We start from the raw sequence: 19,541 nt of genomic DNA, 5'->3' as shown, positions 1-19,541 counted from the left end.
GCTTTTAGTTCTGTTAGCTATAGTTACAGGCACAAATATAGAGCTTGTGTTCGAGAAATGTGTTATGACTGTCAACTAAAAATGTAATGCTGTGCTTCGGATTGCACAGAATGAGCAAGCGATCATGAATTATAAGCATGATAGCAACCGTTAGCTAGTTTGAGAGAGCAATTATCTTAAATATTGTATACATTGAATGCATTTAAGCAGGCTAGAAAACAAGTTGAAATCATCACAAAAATACCAAGTCAAGTCCAAGTCATGAGACTCGAGTCCACAAGGCAGTGGCATCCAATGTTGTTAGGTTAGGCTACCGATGTTCTTCAAAATATCTTCTTCTGTGTTTGCAGATTAAAAGACAGTAGAATTGCAGATTAAAAGACTTTCTTAATAGAAAGGTGGTCTGTCTAGGTTTTTTGGGAGAGGGGTTACATTTATTAAATATATTATTTTGAACAACATAACATAAGCAATTGACGATGTAAGAAACAGCAGACAATTGTGAATGCATTACAGTAATGCCCCATAGCAACTTGTACAAGTGACCATGATGTGTAGGTTGAACAACTTACAGTAGTACTATTTTTGAAAAATGCCATTGTGATATGAAAAGTGCATTAAAGCGACAAGAAAAACTGACAAAGAAAATGAAGAGTTAGGATTATTGACTACCAAAAATATATTTGACTAAAACTGTATAAAATAACTGACACTATTATGGGTGGATGTCTGATTTTAGGATGCTTCGAACGCAGAGACGTAGGGGAGGGAGATAGATAGATAGATAGATAGATAGATAGATAGATAGATAGATAGATAGATAGATAGATAGATAGATAGATAGATAGATAGATAGATAGATAGATAGATAGATAGATAGATAGATAGAAAGAAAGAAAGAAAGAAAGAAAGAAAGAAAGAAAGAAAGAAAGAAAGAAAGAAAGAAAGAAAGAAAGACAGACATACTGTAGATACATACATACATACATATGGGCTGATTTTATGCTGCCCGTCCAGCTGTGTGGTTCTTTCTCAGAGGAGGAGGAGGATGAACAGGTGAACGCAGTCTTCAGTGAGGAGCGCTGCATGTTCGCAGGCCTTTAGGGGGAGTGTTGAGGCGCGTGGAGACTGGCACGGCTTCTGTATGAAGGGGGAGAGGCTGGGAAACGACGGGAGAACAAGCGCGAGAGATGTTCGCTGACTGTGGCCCTGTCCCCACGTCCTCGATGCCTGCAAACAGCACATCCCCCTAACCGACAACGAGTACACAGAACGATCCCGTGCGCTCGAGACGGTGCCGCTTCAGCTTCTGCAATGGAGAGATATCCGCGGTGAGTCAGATCTTTTTTCTGAGGTAATCAGTCATGTTTTATGTAGGGCTGCTTACTAACACGGTTTTTGATGGACAAACGGTATTTGATGATCGCACGTTACCTTTTTATGTAAGGCGTTTGTCAGGAGTAAATGTGCGCGTGGCGTTGATCTCAGCCTCATCTGGGCTTTAATGCAGCATTATCCCTGAGTTTTGACATGGCGAATAACCACTGGCCAAGCGCAACACCCTCTGTCCATGCACACCAGTTCAATCCTGCCGATCAGCTGTTATGGCATTGCCTAAGTTGTTATTATTATCTGAAGACGAAGCGGTCCAATGTAGTCCATGTCTTGCCCTGCTGATGTTGGCCTGTAGGTCTAATGCACCGTTAAAAACGGGAAATAATAAAGCAAACGGGAGTCGCCGGGTGTAAAGCGATGTTACGCATAATGCTTAAGGCGCAAGGGAAGATGTCCATCTGACGATCGAGTTGTGAGTGTTTGTCAAGTGTTTCTGCTCCGTATAACACGTCCACCGCAGATATGGACCCAGGGAATTTGCTTAAGGCCTGTAGCGCGCTATAATTTCAGCTCTTTGGGTGAAGGACGGGGCGCCGAGGCTCTATAGCCCACACTTGGCGGTCGGGTGTGACATGCTGTGTTGCACAAGTATCCGCACACTGTTTTACTGTAACAGCCTCGACACGGTCACTGCTGCAAATATGGTAGGCACACTCGCGCTCGCACACACAGTTATGTAAGGAAACATCTTCAAACGGCCTATGGCAGAAATGCTGCATAGTTCATCTGGCAACATCGATGAAGGGCTGAAATTATGCAGCACGCATATGTTATGTCTATAGCGAATATACGCGTCGACGGTTGCGGCTTTTAGGCTCACATAGGCGTTTCTTCATTTCTCGTTAGAAGGACATTGCACGTCTGACTGAAAATTGAGCTCGTTTCCAAACATGCATTTGATTGGTAACGGTTAATGTTGGGGATTGATGCGACAGTGCGATTTTTACATTTGTGTTATGTAACATCGGCGAGAGGCTGTTGAAATGTCGTGCATTTGTCCCGGTGGAATTCCAGCGCGACACGGCTATGATGCACATTGCAACCGTGTACATGTTGGCGCGATCCTCATCAGTGTGGGCCCCTAATAAAATGATGATTCAGAAATCAGAATAGATATCGTACATGGAAGGAATATGTTGTGTATGCTGTCCGTCAAAATGCACACGAGCAGATGCGTGCCAGTAAAGGGAATAGACGTTTTTATCCATCAGCCTCTTTCGAGATCACAAGCACAGGTCCCCACATGTATGAATCATTTGGTATAGGAATGTTTACTGCAGGCCTGGCTGGTGTGAATGAGGGATGCGTTTTTAGGAAGATCACTTATTTCCTCTGTTTATCCGTGTGTCGCGTGTTAATGGTTGCTTTGGAATGTATATTTCTCATTGAAAGCATGTGTCATGGCGAGGTGGTCCATGAGATATAGACATCTCTAATGTTAAAATTCCGTGCCTTATTCCTGCGAATATTCGAGCATTATTTACGACCCTTATATTTATAAATGTAATCGTTTTTTGTTTTTTTTCGTAGTAAAACCACAGTAACCAAAAATGCACTGTGCACTCATCACAATAACCTGTTTAACCATGATATTTGCAGTACTACTAAGACGAACAGTAATCTGCAAAAAAACATGGTTACTACACTTTGACTATAATAAAACCATGAATGATTTCTCAATGGGTAATGGAACCATACTTTTATATTTAGCTTCAAAGTGGATAGTTTGAGACTGAGAGTAGATATTTTATTGGCATTATTGTGAACATTGGATGTAACAATATTATCAATATAGTGTTATCGGCATAGCAAAAGTGTCTCAATATTGTCTCCAATATTATGACTGTATGAAACCATAGGTCTTCCGGGCCTAACATAGAGAATGTTAGAAAAAAGAATAGATGTTACCTTTGGCAAGGTCCATCTGGTGCAATTATTCTATAAAAGGGATTTTTAGGTCATTTGACCCATCTCATACTAACACAAACCTCTAAGCAACAGTTATGATTAGAGGATAAAGAAAAGAGGATGCTTATGGCACATTTCCAAGTCAGCATTTGTCATTTTAAATATTGCAATAAATACCGCACCGTGGACTTTACTCCGAGGTATTATCGTACAGTGAGATTTTGATATGGTTACATCACTAGAACATTGGCAAAGTGCGTCAAGCATGTATACTGGAGAAAATAAAGTAAATTAAAACGAAGAAAAAATTTAATGAAATAAATTAAAATCCAGGGAAAAGAAAGGGAAATTGCACAGATTTGCAATATTATGGTATTTTTAATTCTCAAAAGTCTATTGTATTAATATTAAATCTACTGGTAAATATTATTAAATCTACTATTGTTTTAACCGTAAAATCAAAAGTGTATTAATTATATAGTCTCATTTAGATGACCTGCTGCCATGCTAGAGTAACATTTAGACCTCAGAACGCTCATATAAGGCGAGAGGGACCAGATTAGATATGAAACGTACATTTATTGTTAATTGATTCTGAATCCTTTTAACTTCTTTGTTTAGGGATGTTATTAATCATTAATGTTAAGGAAATATATGGATTTAAGATCGGCAACAATTTTTTTTAAATTCTCCTCATGTCTTCCAAAACCTCTATAAGACTCTTTCTTCTGTGGAACACAAGAGGAGATATTTTGAGAAATGTCTCAGTGGTTTTTGTGTTCATACAATGGAGTCAGTGGGGGCCAGTGTTATTTGGTTACCAACGTTCTTCACAATATCTTATTTAATGTTATGCAGAAGAAAGAAAAATTCATACAGGTTTGAAATGACATGAGGACGATAAAATAATTTTAGTTTTTTTGGGTGAACTAGCCCTTTAAATACAGTTTTTCTAGGAAGAAATTGAATTTTGTTGACATTGTGAAGGGGTGTAACGGTTCTCGGTAAAAAATGTAACCGCACGGTTCTCCACCAACGGCTGGAGACAAGCGGCTCATCTTAAATCTGACGACGCATTTATAACATGGTTCGTTAAAAATTATTATGCGTAAAACAGACTGGCAAAGTTCAGCTAATGTATGTTTGTCGATGGATACACATTTAATACCTACAACAAATCAAATAATGTAGACACATTTCAATAGGATTGACGTATGCTGTAATCATTCAAGCCTTGCCAATTTAAACATTTAAGTGCAAGATGATGCACAAGAAAACTCGCTTTCGCGCTGTGAGAAGATCCGAAGCGCGCATAAGGAAAGTCTCAGACATGGCGCAAATATTGAGTTGTCTTTGAAGCGCTTAAACGAACAAATTCACACACAAAGTAGGTCAACATGCCCCTCTTGTCCAGTATCTTAACAAACATAGTAGGTTATGTCTTAAGTGAACGGACGAAACAGATCAGACCTTTTCTTTTACATCACGTGACTCAGCTCATGTTTTCAACAACAGTGATATTGTGTTTAGGCATTGATTTTAATCATATTTCTTAAAAGCCTGTTTTTGTCGATAGATCCCAATGACACGAAGCCACAGTTGAAGTCTCAGGAACAGATCTTTGGATGGAACAGTAACCGAACAGAATTGGACCTGCTCACTGAGTAGTCCGAACTCTGAAGTATTGCTTTTGCTCATCCACTGCTATAAATGAGTGTCTCAGATAAAAACATCAGGGCTGGGGCGCACACCAGAACCCATACAGGTAAACAGACCAAACTCTAAATGAATGATACAATGAGTTCTTCTACAGGTCATACATCCTATACCCTATGACACATTATGAGAACATCTGTTGATTCAAACAACATCTTCACAACTATAAAGGTTTGTTTCATGAAAAACACACCCAAAGAATTCTGTCATCATTTACTCATCCTCAGGTTGGTCCGAACTCGTATGCTGTTATTTTTTCCTGTGGAAAACAAAGGGAGGATTTTTGAAAAACCTTTTCCAAACTACAAGAGCTCATAGTGACCACATATGTAAAGCTTTAAAAGGATAGTTCACCCAAAAATAAAAAATTCTGTCATGGTTTTTCACTCTCATGTTGTTCAAAACCTGTAGATGGTTACTTCTGTTAAACACAAAAAGAAGATATTTTGAGAAATGTCTCGGTGGCTTTGTGTTCATACAATGAAAGTCAATGGGGGTCAACGTTGTTTGGTTACCAGCAGTTCTCAAAACATCATCGTTTATGTTCTGCAGAACGTCATAAAGGTTTGGAATGACACAAGGGTGAATAAATGATGAAAGATTTGTCATTTTCGTGTTTGTCAACTGTCCCTTTAAAATAGTCCATACATCCAATAAAATAATCATGCATTTGTGGTTGAACCGTTTCTTTAAATGATGTAGAAAAACGTTATATTCTTGTTTAGAGTCAGAACTTTGACTTTTTTTCCCCTACAGAATGTCCTGGATCAACGGCTTCCTAGTGGCCAGAGTGGACGATCGTAAGACCGCTTGGGGCGAGCACAATGGCAAGAAGTCCAAGCGCAAGGTTGGCTCCTCTCTCTGCAACCCACGCTACATGAGCTGCCTGCGGGACACGGAAGCCATGGAGCCTCCTCCCCAGCCGCCCCATGCCCAGGCCACCCGCTCCGGAGGAGGGGTGATGGGAGGCACGGGCGGAGGCAACTTCGGTGTGCGCTGCGGATGGCAGGAGGATCACTACGGCAAAGCGGGGGGTGGGGGGGAGGGTTTGGGGCTTAAATCCGTCGACCTGGGTTTCGAGGACGGCGAGGTGAAGGGGCGCAAAGGGAACGGCTCGGGTTGCGACGGCTCCAGCGATGACACGGCCAGCGGGACGGGGTCGGTGACGGCGGCGGACTGCTGGGAGAGGATGGTGCGCGTGTTCCAGTCCAAGAAGTTCCAGTCTCGTAAACTGGAGCGCCTGTACCAGCGATACTTCTTTAGGTTGAACCAGAGCTCACTCACGATGCTGATGGGTGTATTGGTCATTGTTTGTGGGATCATGCTCACCTTTCACTGCATCCACGGACCGCCCGACGTGGTCTACGCCTCTGTGCTGTCCGTGGCCATGGCACTGTTCTTAGCATTAATGGTGGTGTGCAACCGAAACGGCTTCCACCAGGACTACATGTGGATGGTCAGCTATCTTGTGATCGGAGTGCTGATCGTGGTGCAGGTGTTTGGGGTGCTCATGGTGGCCCCCCGCAGTGCCTCGGAAGGGATCTGGTGGTCTGTCTTCTTCATCTACATCATTTATACGCTGCTGCCTGTGCGGATGAGGGCGGCGGTGCTCAGCGGAGGAGTGCTGTCCACCATACACCTCCTCACCACGTGGAGGATTAATGAAGAGGATGAGTTCCTCTGGAAACAGGTACATCCAACCACTGTAGCACTCTTTTATGAAGGAACAGTTCACCCCAAAATGTTTTCACCCACCCTTATGTTGTTCCAATACAGTATGGTGTTTTGCTCACTGGGAAACAAACAAAAATGATAATACAGTTTAAATTGAACTGACAGAATGTTAACATTATATTCATTTTTGATACTTATTGGGCAAACTGTTTTTAAATGGCCCATACATCCAACTATAATTTTTTCACCGTCAGTTAATTCAAAACCTTTGCTACTTTTTCTTCTGTGGAACACAAAATAAGATATTTTGAGAAATGTCTCTGTGGTTTTGTGTTCGTATAATGGAAGTCAGTGGTGTTTGATTACCAACATTTTTCAAAATATCTTCTTTGGCATTTTGCTGAAGAAAGTAAGTAATATAAGTTTGAAAAGACACAAGAGGGAGTAAATGATCAAAGAATTGTTATTTTTGGGCGAACTGTCTCTTTAACTTACATGATACTGATGCTTATGCTATGCTAGCACAATTATCTCAGGGTTACAGAGCATTTGTATCATTTTTTGTTGCTGTAGAACATCCTGTTAGCATGCAAAGGTCATGGGTTCTTTTCCCAGGTAACACAAACCCACAAAATATGTATAGATTAAATGCACTTTGAACAATTTCATAAAGACTTATTTATATAGCAATGTAGGCACTAAATGTAGGTTCCCCCGTACATAATTATACTGCTGTTCTCATATCTTTATTTACTGCTTTTATCCTGGAAGTGTTTAATTATGAAGATGACATAAATTATGCAAACTCTCAGAATTGAATTCCACTATGGTGATTGTCACCTGATCGTATGGACATTTCCGCCCACAGCGCTGAGCTGACATCCTTGAGTTTGTTTGCTGTTTTGCATTGGATTACCACTGCTTTAGCAGGGTGGATGGCCACAGTTTACATGAATGTTTGCCTTCTTTTAGATTAAGTTCTGTTTGGTTTTGCATACATTGCACTACAAGCTTGAATATCCCTTTATATCAAGAATGTCAGTGAGGTGTGCTGTTTATTTTGTCTGTTAACTAGTGTTTTGGTGTGGCAGGCTTTCATGTTGTGGATCAGTTAGCCGATAGTGTCTTGTCAACATCTGAACACATATGAAGGCTGGTCAGGAAAAAAGCCTAAATTATGTGCCTTAAAGCTTTAATATGTAACAATGTTTCACTAAAACATTGCACTTTGCACAATGCCACTGTAGCGAGTTCGTTGTTAGAAGGAAGGAAGAGGACAAGGTTGGCGAGTCTGACACAGCTTTATTCAAAAACCAAATGAAATAGAGCACCCAAAGTAAACAGTAAAAACGTCCACGGCTTCTCTCTCAGCCTGGCTTGTGTCGCTCGGAAGCCAGCGCAGGTCCTCCTGGCTGACTGGAAGGTTTGGGTCTGTAGCAGCTAGTGTTGAGTCCGTCTCTCATCTCCCATTGTGCCTTCCTCTGGTGCTTATATCCTCTCTCCGCGCCCTTACTGGAACGAGACACAGGTGTTGGTCGTCTGTAATTACTCCACTCACTTACCGCTGGTCTCCCGGCTCTCTCTCCTGCTGCACACCTCGCTACACCACGCTCCCCTCGCCACAGCCACTTTGTTATTTCATAATCACATTGTGGACGTTTTTCATGCTAACAATTCAAACTATTCGCAAATTGGTCTCAAGTCTTTTAAATAAAACTTGTTCCAGTGTGATACATGCTAATATTAGCACAGATCTTGAATATGAACTTGTACTGCTAGCAAGTTCTGAATCTGCTGCGCCAGGCTCTGGCTGAGCTATCTATGGCCACTGTGTTGTTGTGAGTCAAGCCAAGGACCCCGGGGGTAGGATGAAGGTCAGGCGGCGTTGGCTGAATGAACCCTGACAGAGGAGATCCCTTTCTCTCCTCGTGCTCCGCCTATGAAAATATCAACATCATGTCAAGTACTGTCACCCAGGCCTCTGTGCTCATACACAAGGAACGCTTTGTACTTTTCTCAGTGTGTGTGTGTGTGTGTGTGTGTGTGCGTGCGTGCGTGCGTGCGTGCGTGCGTGCGTGCGTGCGTGCGTGCGTGCGTGCGTGCGTGCGTGCGTGCGTGCGTGTGTGTGTGTGTGGCAAAGAGGGAGGAGTTTATGAGAGCAGGGGGAGGGTCATTGTGTATGAGGAGGCAGAGTGTCGGGTCTTGACCTCCGTGTCAACTATTTGCTTCCACTGTACAAGGTAGCGAGAGAGAATGGGTTCACAGTAAACAATGAACAGGACTAAGAGGAACGCGTAGCTCTTATTAACGCTGTGTGTTATCCACTAGGGTTCTTAGCCATGAAACGTTGGTTTAACTGGTTTATTTGCATTATTCCCTAATGTTTGCAGTACATTTCTAATGTTTATCAGGAGCTTTTAACGTTTGATTAAGTCAACACAAGTTAAAATGACGGTTTCCTTCTCACAGAGAACTACAGCTGCGGGGGGGAAATTAAGGGACAATAACAAATTTTCATTTCAGATCAGCAATTCTAGATGTATTGTGGTCATTCCATTTGAATTTTAATCAAATCAAACCTTTTAAATCAAATCAAACCTTAGGAGAGACATAAAGTCATTTAACAGCTATGTGAAAGACTGACAGCATGACAAGACGCATGAAAACTGTGATAAGAATTGAGGTCATCACATAAAAAAATTATGTTTGAAGTTTTCCTAAATACATATAGAAATATGACTGTTGTATAGCTTAAAAGTGAACATGAAACTTTGCAGTATTTGAGGTCTGAAAAAAATACAGAGCATTTCTTCTTTTATTTTCACCCGTCTCTCTAGTTTTAATTTTCTGCAAGTAAATGTGAATAGAAACAATATTTTTATTTGAAATTTGGGATAAATATTGCTGGTTGTTCACAAAATTAAACAAAAATGAATGATTTTACCTAAACACATACCTACGGTATACCTATAGTAAATTCAGAAAAACTGACAATTATTTTGAAATGGTCCCTGTCCAAGTTAGCGCTGCCAAATCAATATTTTTCAATTCATCTTCAAGTTTTGTATTGCAAAGCAGCTTTACAGTAAACACATATTATTACAAAAACAAAAAAATTAGGCAAAGGTGATGTAACTTTTTTTAAGTGATTCATCCAAAAAACAAAACAAGAAAATATAGGCGGGACTTGATTTTATTTATCTGGATTCGAGTGGATTGAAACAACCTGCATTCCTTTCTGTACAATCTTTTATATTTAGAAGATTCTGGCGAATTTGCAGAAATTGTTTGAATGGTGCTAAGTAAAAGAATGAATGCAAGCAGGTCTGCTGTTAAGATGGCTATGAAACAACATCACTTTGATTTATGTCACCGGGTGTCCGTATTCTCCTTATATGTGCTTCTATTTTTAAAACTCGTTGTTTTATGGTTTGTTTAGGAAGCACCACAAAGAAAGAGTTCACGTTTAAAATGTTCACAGAACAAAAGGTCTTTTACATCGAAAACGAGCGTTGTGGCTTCTTTCCGTAATTTAGCTTTCAGTGTGACCTTCATTGTCAATCATTTGTTTTGGGGAAAGCACTCCTGACGGCACTTATCTCTAATAGAGTAAAGCGTATCTATGTGTAGATTTCTCAGAAAGCTGCAGTATTATATAGTCCAATTTATCCTGGTGTGTGGACACATGCATTTCCCCTTTCCTGTGACTTATTAAACCAACACACTATCCTCAGCTTCTCTTTGTTTATGTGTCGGTATTAGGGGTGTAACGATACACTCAGCTCACGATTCGGTACATATCTTGATGCTGGGTTCACGATACCCTACACATCTCGATATTTTGAACAAAATTCAAAAATGAAACTGAAATTCAAATAACATTTATTTTCAAAATATTAACAATTTCAGTAACTTATTTTGTTGCACATACAACTTAATAAAGAATGTTAACATTTTAAGGCTCAACTGAAATTAGAATTAAGATCAGTGTCAATTTTGACAGCAAATTTAGATTTAGTTTTAGTCATAGCCTTTTGACTAAAATGCAATTTAGTTTTAGTCATCCCAATTTATCATAGTTTTAGTCTATTTTTAGTCGACGAAATCTACATTATATTAGTCTACTAAAATCTATCTGGATGAACTCATTTAATTGGTGTAATTAAATGTTCCATACAAAGATTTAACTGTTTCTATATAATTTACTTTACCTTAGAATTAGATTAAACCAGGTCATTACCTTTATTTTTCAGAAAAGTTGAGTCACTACTGGATATGCGTTGTTGTAACACAGAGAATATTAGACCATGAACGACATGTAGCAGTTCATTCAGTCTCATTTTGACTCAACTCGTTCGTTCAGTGAAGGGTGTGTTCATTCAGCACATTCAACCAATGAAACGCTCTGACAGAGCTCACGCTCAAGCGCTATTGGCTCGTGTCTCTTTGAAGCTGCGCTGTCTTTACTTGAGACAGAAATGAAAAATCTTTCAAAAAGACATATTACATAAACTGTATTACATTTCTTCCATCCTGCAAATCACATACTTGTTTTTTAGCATGTCATTCGATCTTTTAATATACTGTACAGTACGACTCACTTCATCGCTTCTCTGATCAGAACAGCGCTGGATTCTTTTGGCTTTATGTTGCATATCACGTTATGCAGCAGCTCACGTTAGCGGATAAATTAACATTGGCATTTAAAAACGTTTGTGCTGCCTTTGTAATGAGTTTCGGGGTGACTCGCCTGCAGTCACGCTTCAAGTTTGCTGTGTTTTAACGGCGATTGTGAAGGAAAATATGACGCTTTGTAAACCGAGACACAGATTGTGTCTTGTGCTTCTCTCTCTAGCGCACATGCGAGATAAGCACACGTGACGCACTGGCGCAGAGTAGGTACAGTAGCGTCTTGACCGCTGAACGAACAGAATTAAACATATCGTAAAATATCCCCATCTCTCTGCGATGCGCATTGTAACATTTTTGCATCGCAAAATATCGTAATATGAAGTATCGTTACACCCTAGTCGGTATGCTTGCCTTCAGTAATCAATGTGATCTGAGATGTTTTATCCAAAGCTATTTACGGTGCAACTGTGCATTCATTTTTATGAGTCCATGTATTCTCTGGGTATCAAAGCCGTAATCCTGGTGTTGGTATTGGTGTGCTTTAACATGTGAGCTACAGGAACACTGCAGGCCAGCTGATAGTCTGAGAGCAGCTAAAACTGACCACAAGAATTACAACCGGGTGTTGTTAATACTGCAGCTCCTATTTATAGAACAATTCATACAGTCGTAAAACCTATTTTTAAGTTTGTGCACATGCACATGCACGCTCTCGCTGTCGTATGGATTCATGACTCAGAAATCTAGTTTCAGTCATATGTTTGCGTGTTTCCCACGATCACGCTCTGTTTTCACACCTCATTTACTTCTTTGTTCGGTCTGTATATAAACAAATTTTTTTGAGTGTGTGTTAGTGTTAGATCACCAGTTCCAGTGTTTCCCCTAGGTTTACGGCTTTGGGGGGGGGGTGTGGTCTCTATATTTTTTTGCGGCAGAGGTCCGGACAATGCTTTTTTTAATAAATAATATTTAATCAATCAATCTAATGTTTTATCAGGCCATTTATTTTAAATTCTGATAGCCACAGTAAGGCCTGGTAACTGATAAAATGTGTTGTAGGCTCTGGTGCTGAAGCGAAGCCCTAGTAGTCTATTTGAATATTTAAAAAACTATTGACAACAAATGTAACAACTGAAATGAATTTATCACGAGAAGTACTTACAAAGTTACTAACAAGTTGCCTTTCCATGCCATTCATACTAGAACTGATTCTAAATCATCTTTCTGATTAAAACGTGATTCATTATGAAATGCTCTTAACATGCTGATTATTAATCCTTTTAATATCATTCATGCTAAATGTAGATACAAGACGTTATGGTTTATAATCTGTCACAAACCTATATGGCAAACAGTAAACTGATTGACAGCTAAAAACATTTTTGTTTACTTAAGCGTTACAGTAAAAGTGTCCATTTATTTACCTGCTCTTGGTGTCTGCAGGTCTTTATATGCGACGTGTCTTTGGCGGGAGAAGCAGCACTCACGGAGCGGAAAGGGTTAAAATGAAGCGCGTTTGGCGCTAAATAAAGATATTATAGGATATAGCGGCAAAATAATCAACATAAATGTCCCTGAGTGCGCGTGATGTGTACAACTCAGTTATGTACACGCGCCACTCAATTTAAACCACAGAAATAGTCAATTTTTTAATGGTTCATTGTGTCTTGCGGTCCGGATGGAACGAAGGATAATCTGGGTGAAAACCTGTCACCCGGTGGTAACTGGACTGTTGCTTGTCAGAGGCAGGGCATGCGTCTTTTCTGTACTTAGACTCGGAACAGTAGAGCGAATGTTGCCATTTTCGCCACCCTGGGAGCGTTTAAGCGTTTCAAAATGCCAATATTTTTATATGCATTTCAGGTGGTTGATGCGACATATTTTCCCAGACGCACTCTCTGTCCGCTGGTGGAAGTGTGCTTACCTGTGATGTGCGCGCACGTGTCTCTGTGTGCAAGAGCATGGGGGCGGAACTCGTTACGGAGAGCAGAGGGGAACTGTAAAGGCACGACCATGTAGAAACAGAGATGACATGCCTATGCCGACATGTAAATAAGATAAATAACATAATGCTATTTAGTTTGTTTAGTATGAGAACAGGATATAGACGTGTTATATAGGCTTCTCTTGTGATCTGGCGCTATATAAAAAATAAAATTAACTTGACCTTCAAGGGGGGCGGGAGGTGCTGTTGGAGGGGCGAGGCGTCCCCCTAAGGCAATGATAGGGGAAACACTGAGTTATTATAAGGGGTTTGTTTTCAAGAGCTTTGTTTTAAATGGTTTGCACAGTTTGGGTAATAAAGTTTTTTCTTTTTTTAGCAAAAGGCTGCAGTTGTTGAGCGAGTAAGTCAGTTGTCTGCTGCGTGAGTCATGGGTGTTGTTAAATATTGGCTGTCCCAGGATGAGTATTACTGGTCCGGTATCGGTCTGGCTACTGGACCAGTTTGACACCAGCTCACCAGCATCCAAAATACACATATGGATTGTGTAGGTAAAATAATCTGGATTTGGGTAAATTTGATGAAATAATACTGTCTTTTGATTGCAGACCTTTTAATTAAACGTGTCATGAACTGGGCTTGTTTATTGTTTTATACTGTTGTATGAGGTCTACTTATGACGTTCGCGTGGTTTTTACTAGGGTTGCACGATATTATCGGCACGCCGATATTATCGGCAGATAATGGCTTATAAATTAATTATCGGCATCGGCCCGCTAAAGAAAATAACGCCGATATGCTTCGCCGATAGGAAGCTGTAATTAAATCATGGTTGTAAAAGCAGCACATTCTTACATTAACTGAGTGCGCAAAGAAATCCATCTCTGTGCCCGTCAGCCGTGCACTGCCTATTTATTGATTAACATTTTTAACTAAAACACAGATTAAAAATAAAGTTGAATCCTGCCCATCGTCCATCGGGAGTAGACTTTGAACTTGAGCTCAAGCGTGCATAATATACAACGCGCCGCCCTGTGACTTTCGTCTCTGCACACCAGGGCCGGATTATCCAATGGGCATTATGGGCACAGGCCCAGGGGCCCATGCGCGCTTGGGGCCCAGGCAAGGGGAAGAAAATTTCACATAACAGCGTTTACGCCAAATTCATTTGTGTGCGCACATGGAGGTGCACACACAAAACATTGTTTCTGAATTAGAAAATCTGTCTTTTGATTTAGTCACTTTTACGAGCCATCTAGCGGCTTTTGTTCAGAAGAAGCACATAGCGACAAATCTATCCACTTCTTGGATAAACCTTAGCTTTCATTCAGTGGGAAAATGTCGCCAGTGCTGCCCCGCGAGCGCGAGGTCTCTCTTTCCCGGCACAGGGATCCCTTCTCTCGGCGTCACTCTGTACAGTGAGCGGCAGGAAGACGCACCACCGTACGACAGGTGACCCGTGAATAAAATGAGTACGAAACAGCGTTTCCAACAACCTGTCACTGTTATCGACTGTTTGGATATATAAATATGAACAAATTTCATCCGTAAATATGCACATGGTTACCATGAGGCTGTGTGAAAGATCATATAACGTTAGCCGAAATCACCGCTTTTTATTGTGAGTTGTTAGATGATGTCGCGTCATGAACTGACAACAGAAACTGAAAACACAGTAGGCTATGTCAATGAGAACGGTTTTATTGTTGTAAACATGAGTTGATATACCCTCGCGGCTGTCTTTAATCTTAAAAGGTAAGCGTTTTTTACATTTATTTGGTGGTGCTTCCATGCCAATTATGAATTATTTTATATTGATGTAATGTTGATCAGTAACTGCCCTACTTTACCAATATTAAGCCTTCATTATTAGATAATCCACAGTGCTTTTACATACATTGCAAAATGTTGACATACGCACACATATGATGATGTCATAATATATATGCTAAAGAATTATACTTATAATACTCGTTAATGCCATTTACTGTAACACATTACATGCTTAAATAAGAACGTGAGATGCAAGGTGCTTGTTATACAAATAAAGTTTAACAAATAGACAAATTACTCTTGAAGTACAATCATTGACAAAGACTGCCCATTTATTCTTAGAAAAATAAAGATGAAAATATTTGAAAATTGCACTTAAGAATATTCTTTAAAACTTTCTGTAATTTATCTTGAGAAAGTTCTTATATTTTCTCTTAAGAACAGTTTAGCATGTCCTGCATGTTTGTGTGTGAATTATGGAAGAATCTGATAGAACTGAATTGATAGGTGTGGTAGTGTGTGCTGCTTGCATATGCCAGTGAGTTACAGTATGCTGGGAAATGTCTTAATATTGTTGCAGCTGGTCCAGAAAAGCATTGTTGCAATCATGAGGTGTAAAGTATGATGGAGGATGTGTACAGGTGTTGATATAGTCCTTCAGGTTGTGATCATAGTTTGTAACTTGTCAATGTAATCCTGTAAAAGATAGAGGTGTTTATATGCATGGTACCCTATAGGCTAATTAAAAACTTTATTGTGTGCACGTGTATGGGGGGGTCCATAAAACACTTGTGCCCAGGGGCCTCTGAATTCTTAACCCGGGCCTGCTGCACACTGCCGTTTTGTAGTCTCCATTTCAAAGACACCTATGCTCTTGTTGCTTCTTTAATTAATATTCACCAAATTCATTTTCCAAATGTTTTGAAATTATTTCGTTTATCATAATTTTAAAATGTGAGAAGCAGGGCTCGACATTAATGATTGTCCGCGACAAGTGAATGTTTTGTATGGGCAAGTGAGAGATAACTTTACTTGCCCGACTGGACAAGTAAATTGAAAAAAAAATAACAACAGTGCGACTTATATGTACAATAATCAGAATATGTGCATTAGACAGAGCTGTGTGTTTGTGTGTAGTGCGTTTGTCGTGGTGGTGCTTGTTGTGTGTGACAATAATCAATGGCGCATCGGACTGAGTCCATGTAACGACATGCGGACGCGGAATCCTGTTATTTAAATGTCATCTGGCTGTTCTGCGTGTCTGAGTGAATTATGTGCACAGTTTAACATACAACACGAGTGATGACTGCGTCTGCACTGTATGAGGATATGAATACATGAACTTCCTCTCCAGTCTTGCTCTGAGAGGTTATTTTACGAGCGTTTAACTGTTTGAGTGAAGCTATCTGCAAACATGCGTCTTCCTGAAGACCCGTCAAAATAAAAGTCCCGTATTTGCTTTTGAAAATTGTAGTGCCCTTGTAGTGAATTGATAAACACTGTATACTATAGTAAAGTTCAAAAACACTATAGTATCCAAGAATTTTACTGCAGTTTACTATAGTATAGCCTACTACAGTAATTTATGTGCACAAATATACCACTATTGTATAGTTAAAAAGGAAAAATACACAACTGAGAAATATTCAAACAAATGTAGGTCATCTAAAAATGATACGGCCCTAATTTATTCATCTGTATGTATTCCTTAATGTCTTTTGTCAGTTACCTGTCTATTCATGATGAACTGCACTTGCATATTTTTTTTAATGATGACAACAGATGATTTATACTCCTACAGTTTGACCTGTGCTACCAAACTTTAAACCTCTCTAGCACCAGTGCTATGTGCAAAAAAAGTTACCCTACAGCCTTAACACTAATAATAATTACTGCTTGCCTTTGTTTTATAGCAGTCACGGAGAGTAGGCCTATAACCAAATTCAGGCGGCCAAAGCGGTTAAAATGTTTAGAAGCAAACTTTACCAATCTAGATCCGGAACAATTATATTGAGAATTCAAATGAAATATCATTTTTTATCGTTGGACAAGTAATTTTTGTACTCGGACAAGTGAATGACAAGTTTACTTGTCCGAAGGACAACCACATGACAATGCTTCATGTCAAGCCCTGTGAAAAGGCACAGTCACTGAAGTGACCGGGCTATGCCCCCTTGTTTTTTTCCACTGGCTCAGTGCTGGCGCTTATTTTTTTCCCATGCAGCTTATAATTGTGACCAAACCACCTTGGTTGAAAAAACGCTGTCCAGCGCCTTGCGCGTTTAGCTGCGTAAAAACGCCCGGTGGATAGACAGCATATATCGTATCAGCATCGGCTATCGGCTTAATTGAGGTGGAAATTATCGGCATATCGGATATCGGCAAAAATCCAATATCGTGCATCACTAGTTTTTACATTAAAAAACATCAAAATCAATAAGTAATAGGCTATTTTCTACCCAGGTTTTGAGGCCGGTGCGACAAACGCTCGGTTTTAATGGGCGTGCCGCATTGAAGACTTGGAAGTAAACGCCCATTGCTATGATTGGATAGCAGTTTGCATAGTAAACTTAGTTGGAGCCTTCTGGGAATTTGGTTAGACACCTAACGTTAGGTTACACATTATCAGGACATATCAAGCTATCTCTAACAAAGCGATGGTGACAAGTACAATAGTGCAATAGTACAAAGCAATAGTGATAGTACAAATACGTTTTACTCACATAAGATTGCTGCGCCATTCCTGTCGGATCCAATATTGACGGCACAGCACTGCTTTTTAATTTTAGTCTCTCCGCAAATCCAGCGTCGACCTGTGCCTTGTTCACAAAGGAATCTGCAGTGAAATGAAGCAAACAAACGCTCAATGTTTTACCCATGTGAGCTGGAACGTCTTTAAAAATAAACTTCAACCACACATTACTAATGTCGGAATCCGAAGGAAGGTTATGCAGCGACTGTGTTCTTCCACAACCAGGCACGGACTGCACAGCATTTTCCGATCTTCAGCAGCATGTTTATTGCTTGCTTGCCCTATCTGGTTCTGCACAACTTGTGTTACTTCAGTACTGTCATGCGCGAACCAGTGGGCGGGGTTAGAGAAGTAGTCGTTGATATTCTTCTGTGGAGGCGGTGTTCAACCTTTCAATGATGTCATAGATAGGTGCATTCCAGCACCTGGCGTTCGCTCGGCCAGGTGTCAATAAAAGTTGTAATTTCTGTAACAAGGGCGTTTTCAGTTCTGACACTTACAGGATGTTCGCTTGAATACGATTACCTCTTATATAACAAAAGCTCGGCTTAAAATTTATGTCTTAATTCATGACACCTTTAAGACCTTTTATTAGAAGAAAACCTGACCCCTGTAGGCCCGTAGAGGAACTGCAATATGACGTAATGTGCATGCATCAAAACCCGTGAAAGCAGTATACTTTGCAAAGCTGTGCGTTCGGCTGTACGCGTACGCTCACGCACACATGAAAAAACGAAGTATGCTACAGGCTTTAGGAGTTGACTTTTCATATTGGATGTAGACAGTTTAAAATGAAAGTGTTAAGAGCCAGATGGTGGAACAGTGGTTAGGATGTAATGTAGGGCTGAAACGATTCCTCGAGTAACTCGAGTTATTCGAATACAAAAAATCATCGAGGCAATTTTTGTTGCCTCGAAGCCTCGTTTAATCCATTTAAATACAGTACACACGGAGCACTGCGTTTCCCCACGGACCGTTATTACTGACGCACAGCCCGCTAAACTCTATTCATGTTACAGGGCTCTAAAGTCTCATGCATTCACCGTGAGACACACGGTGTAACAGCCGCACCACCGCGATGGTAAAGTGCATGACGCGGTAGTGCACGTCACTCTGACAAATATAGGTGTAATAAATATGAGAGTTGCGATAACGATTGCTAGTTGTAGCCTTTCAGTTGTGGATGGTTTTATTTAAAAGATTTTAAATTAACAGAAATTATTGGCATACGTTTCCGTTGGTGCGTTCGAGCGCAGGCCTGCACGGCAAAACCCAGGTTATTCTGCGGCTTCTGCAATGGATCTTGTTGTGAAATGAACAGATACGTAAAATCAAAACTGGCTATGACCCGCTTGCTTAGTGTCGGAGCGCGCGCAGGTTTTGCCGCGGTTGCGGAGATACATCTCTTCATTTGCGCTCCTGTGCACATCTTCTGAACGCGCATTTAGTGCAGCTGTACACATTTTAATCTGGACAATGTCAACAAGTAAGTTTCACATCAACGAGTCGGAAAAAGTAAAGTTTTTATGGCAATCTGAATAGGAAAGCCAATGTAGGTTTAAACAGTTTGTTTCAAATGGAATTGTTAAGGACTGTAAGGGTTAATACGCCACTGACTGAAGTTACTGCAACAAGAGCTTTTTTATTTAGTATTTAGCTTTCTTATATCATTTAAGTTTTCATTATTTACTGATGTTTATTTCAATGTTTTATATGCTGTAGTGTGCCGTTTCACTGATGGATTTGCGC

The 19,541-nt window shown here is 40.3% G+C and overlaps 1 protein-coding gene and 1 long non-coding RNA gene across 3 annotated transcripts in view; one reads left to right on the top strand and one right to left on the bottom strand.

Annotated features, from left to right (window-relative positions):
- Nucleotides 1-1,086: 1,086 nt before the first annotated feature.
- The window catches only part of adcy6a (adenylate cyclase 6a), a 62,564-nt gene continuing 44,109 nt past the window's right edge, over nt 1,087-19,541 (top strand). The window contains exons 1-3 of one of the 2 annotated variants that reach the window (XM_057319604.1): nt 1,087-1,331; nt 4,880-5,068; nt 5,776-6,709. In XM_057319604.1, coding sequence (XP_057175587.1) covers nt 5,777-6,709 — 933 coding nt within the window. In that variant the 5' untranslated portion in view covers nt 1,087-1,331; nt 4,880-5,068; nt 5,776. Of the gene's footprint in view, nt 1,355-4,879; nt 5,069-5,775; nt 6,710-19,541 lie in introns of both variants that reach the window. The other variant, XM_057319605.1, reaches the window with a different exon arrangement.
- The window catches only part of LOC130545216 (uncharacterized), a 30,083-nt gene continuing 18,189 nt past the window's right edge, over nt 7,648-19,541 (bottom strand). The window contains exons 2-3 of the long non-coding RNA XR_008961624.1: nt 17,764-17,876; nt 7,648-8,205 (exon numbers count right to left, since the gene is read on the bottom strand). This is a non-coding gene — a long non-coding RNA (uncharacterized LOC130545216). The remainder of the gene's footprint in view (nt 8,206-17,763; nt 17,877-19,541) is intronic.

The sequence above is a fragment of the Triplophysa rosa genome, linkage group LG21 (genome assembly GCF_024868665.1).
Source record: "Triplophysa rosa linkage group LG21, Trosa_1v2, whole genome shotgun sequence".
Taxonomy (NCBI): domain Eukaryota; kingdom Metazoa; phylum Chordata; class Actinopteri; order Cypriniformes; family Nemacheilidae; genus Triplophysa; species Triplophysa rosa.
Note: the sequence above shows the minus strand (reverse complement) of the source record. Positions and strands in the feature narration are given on the sequence as shown.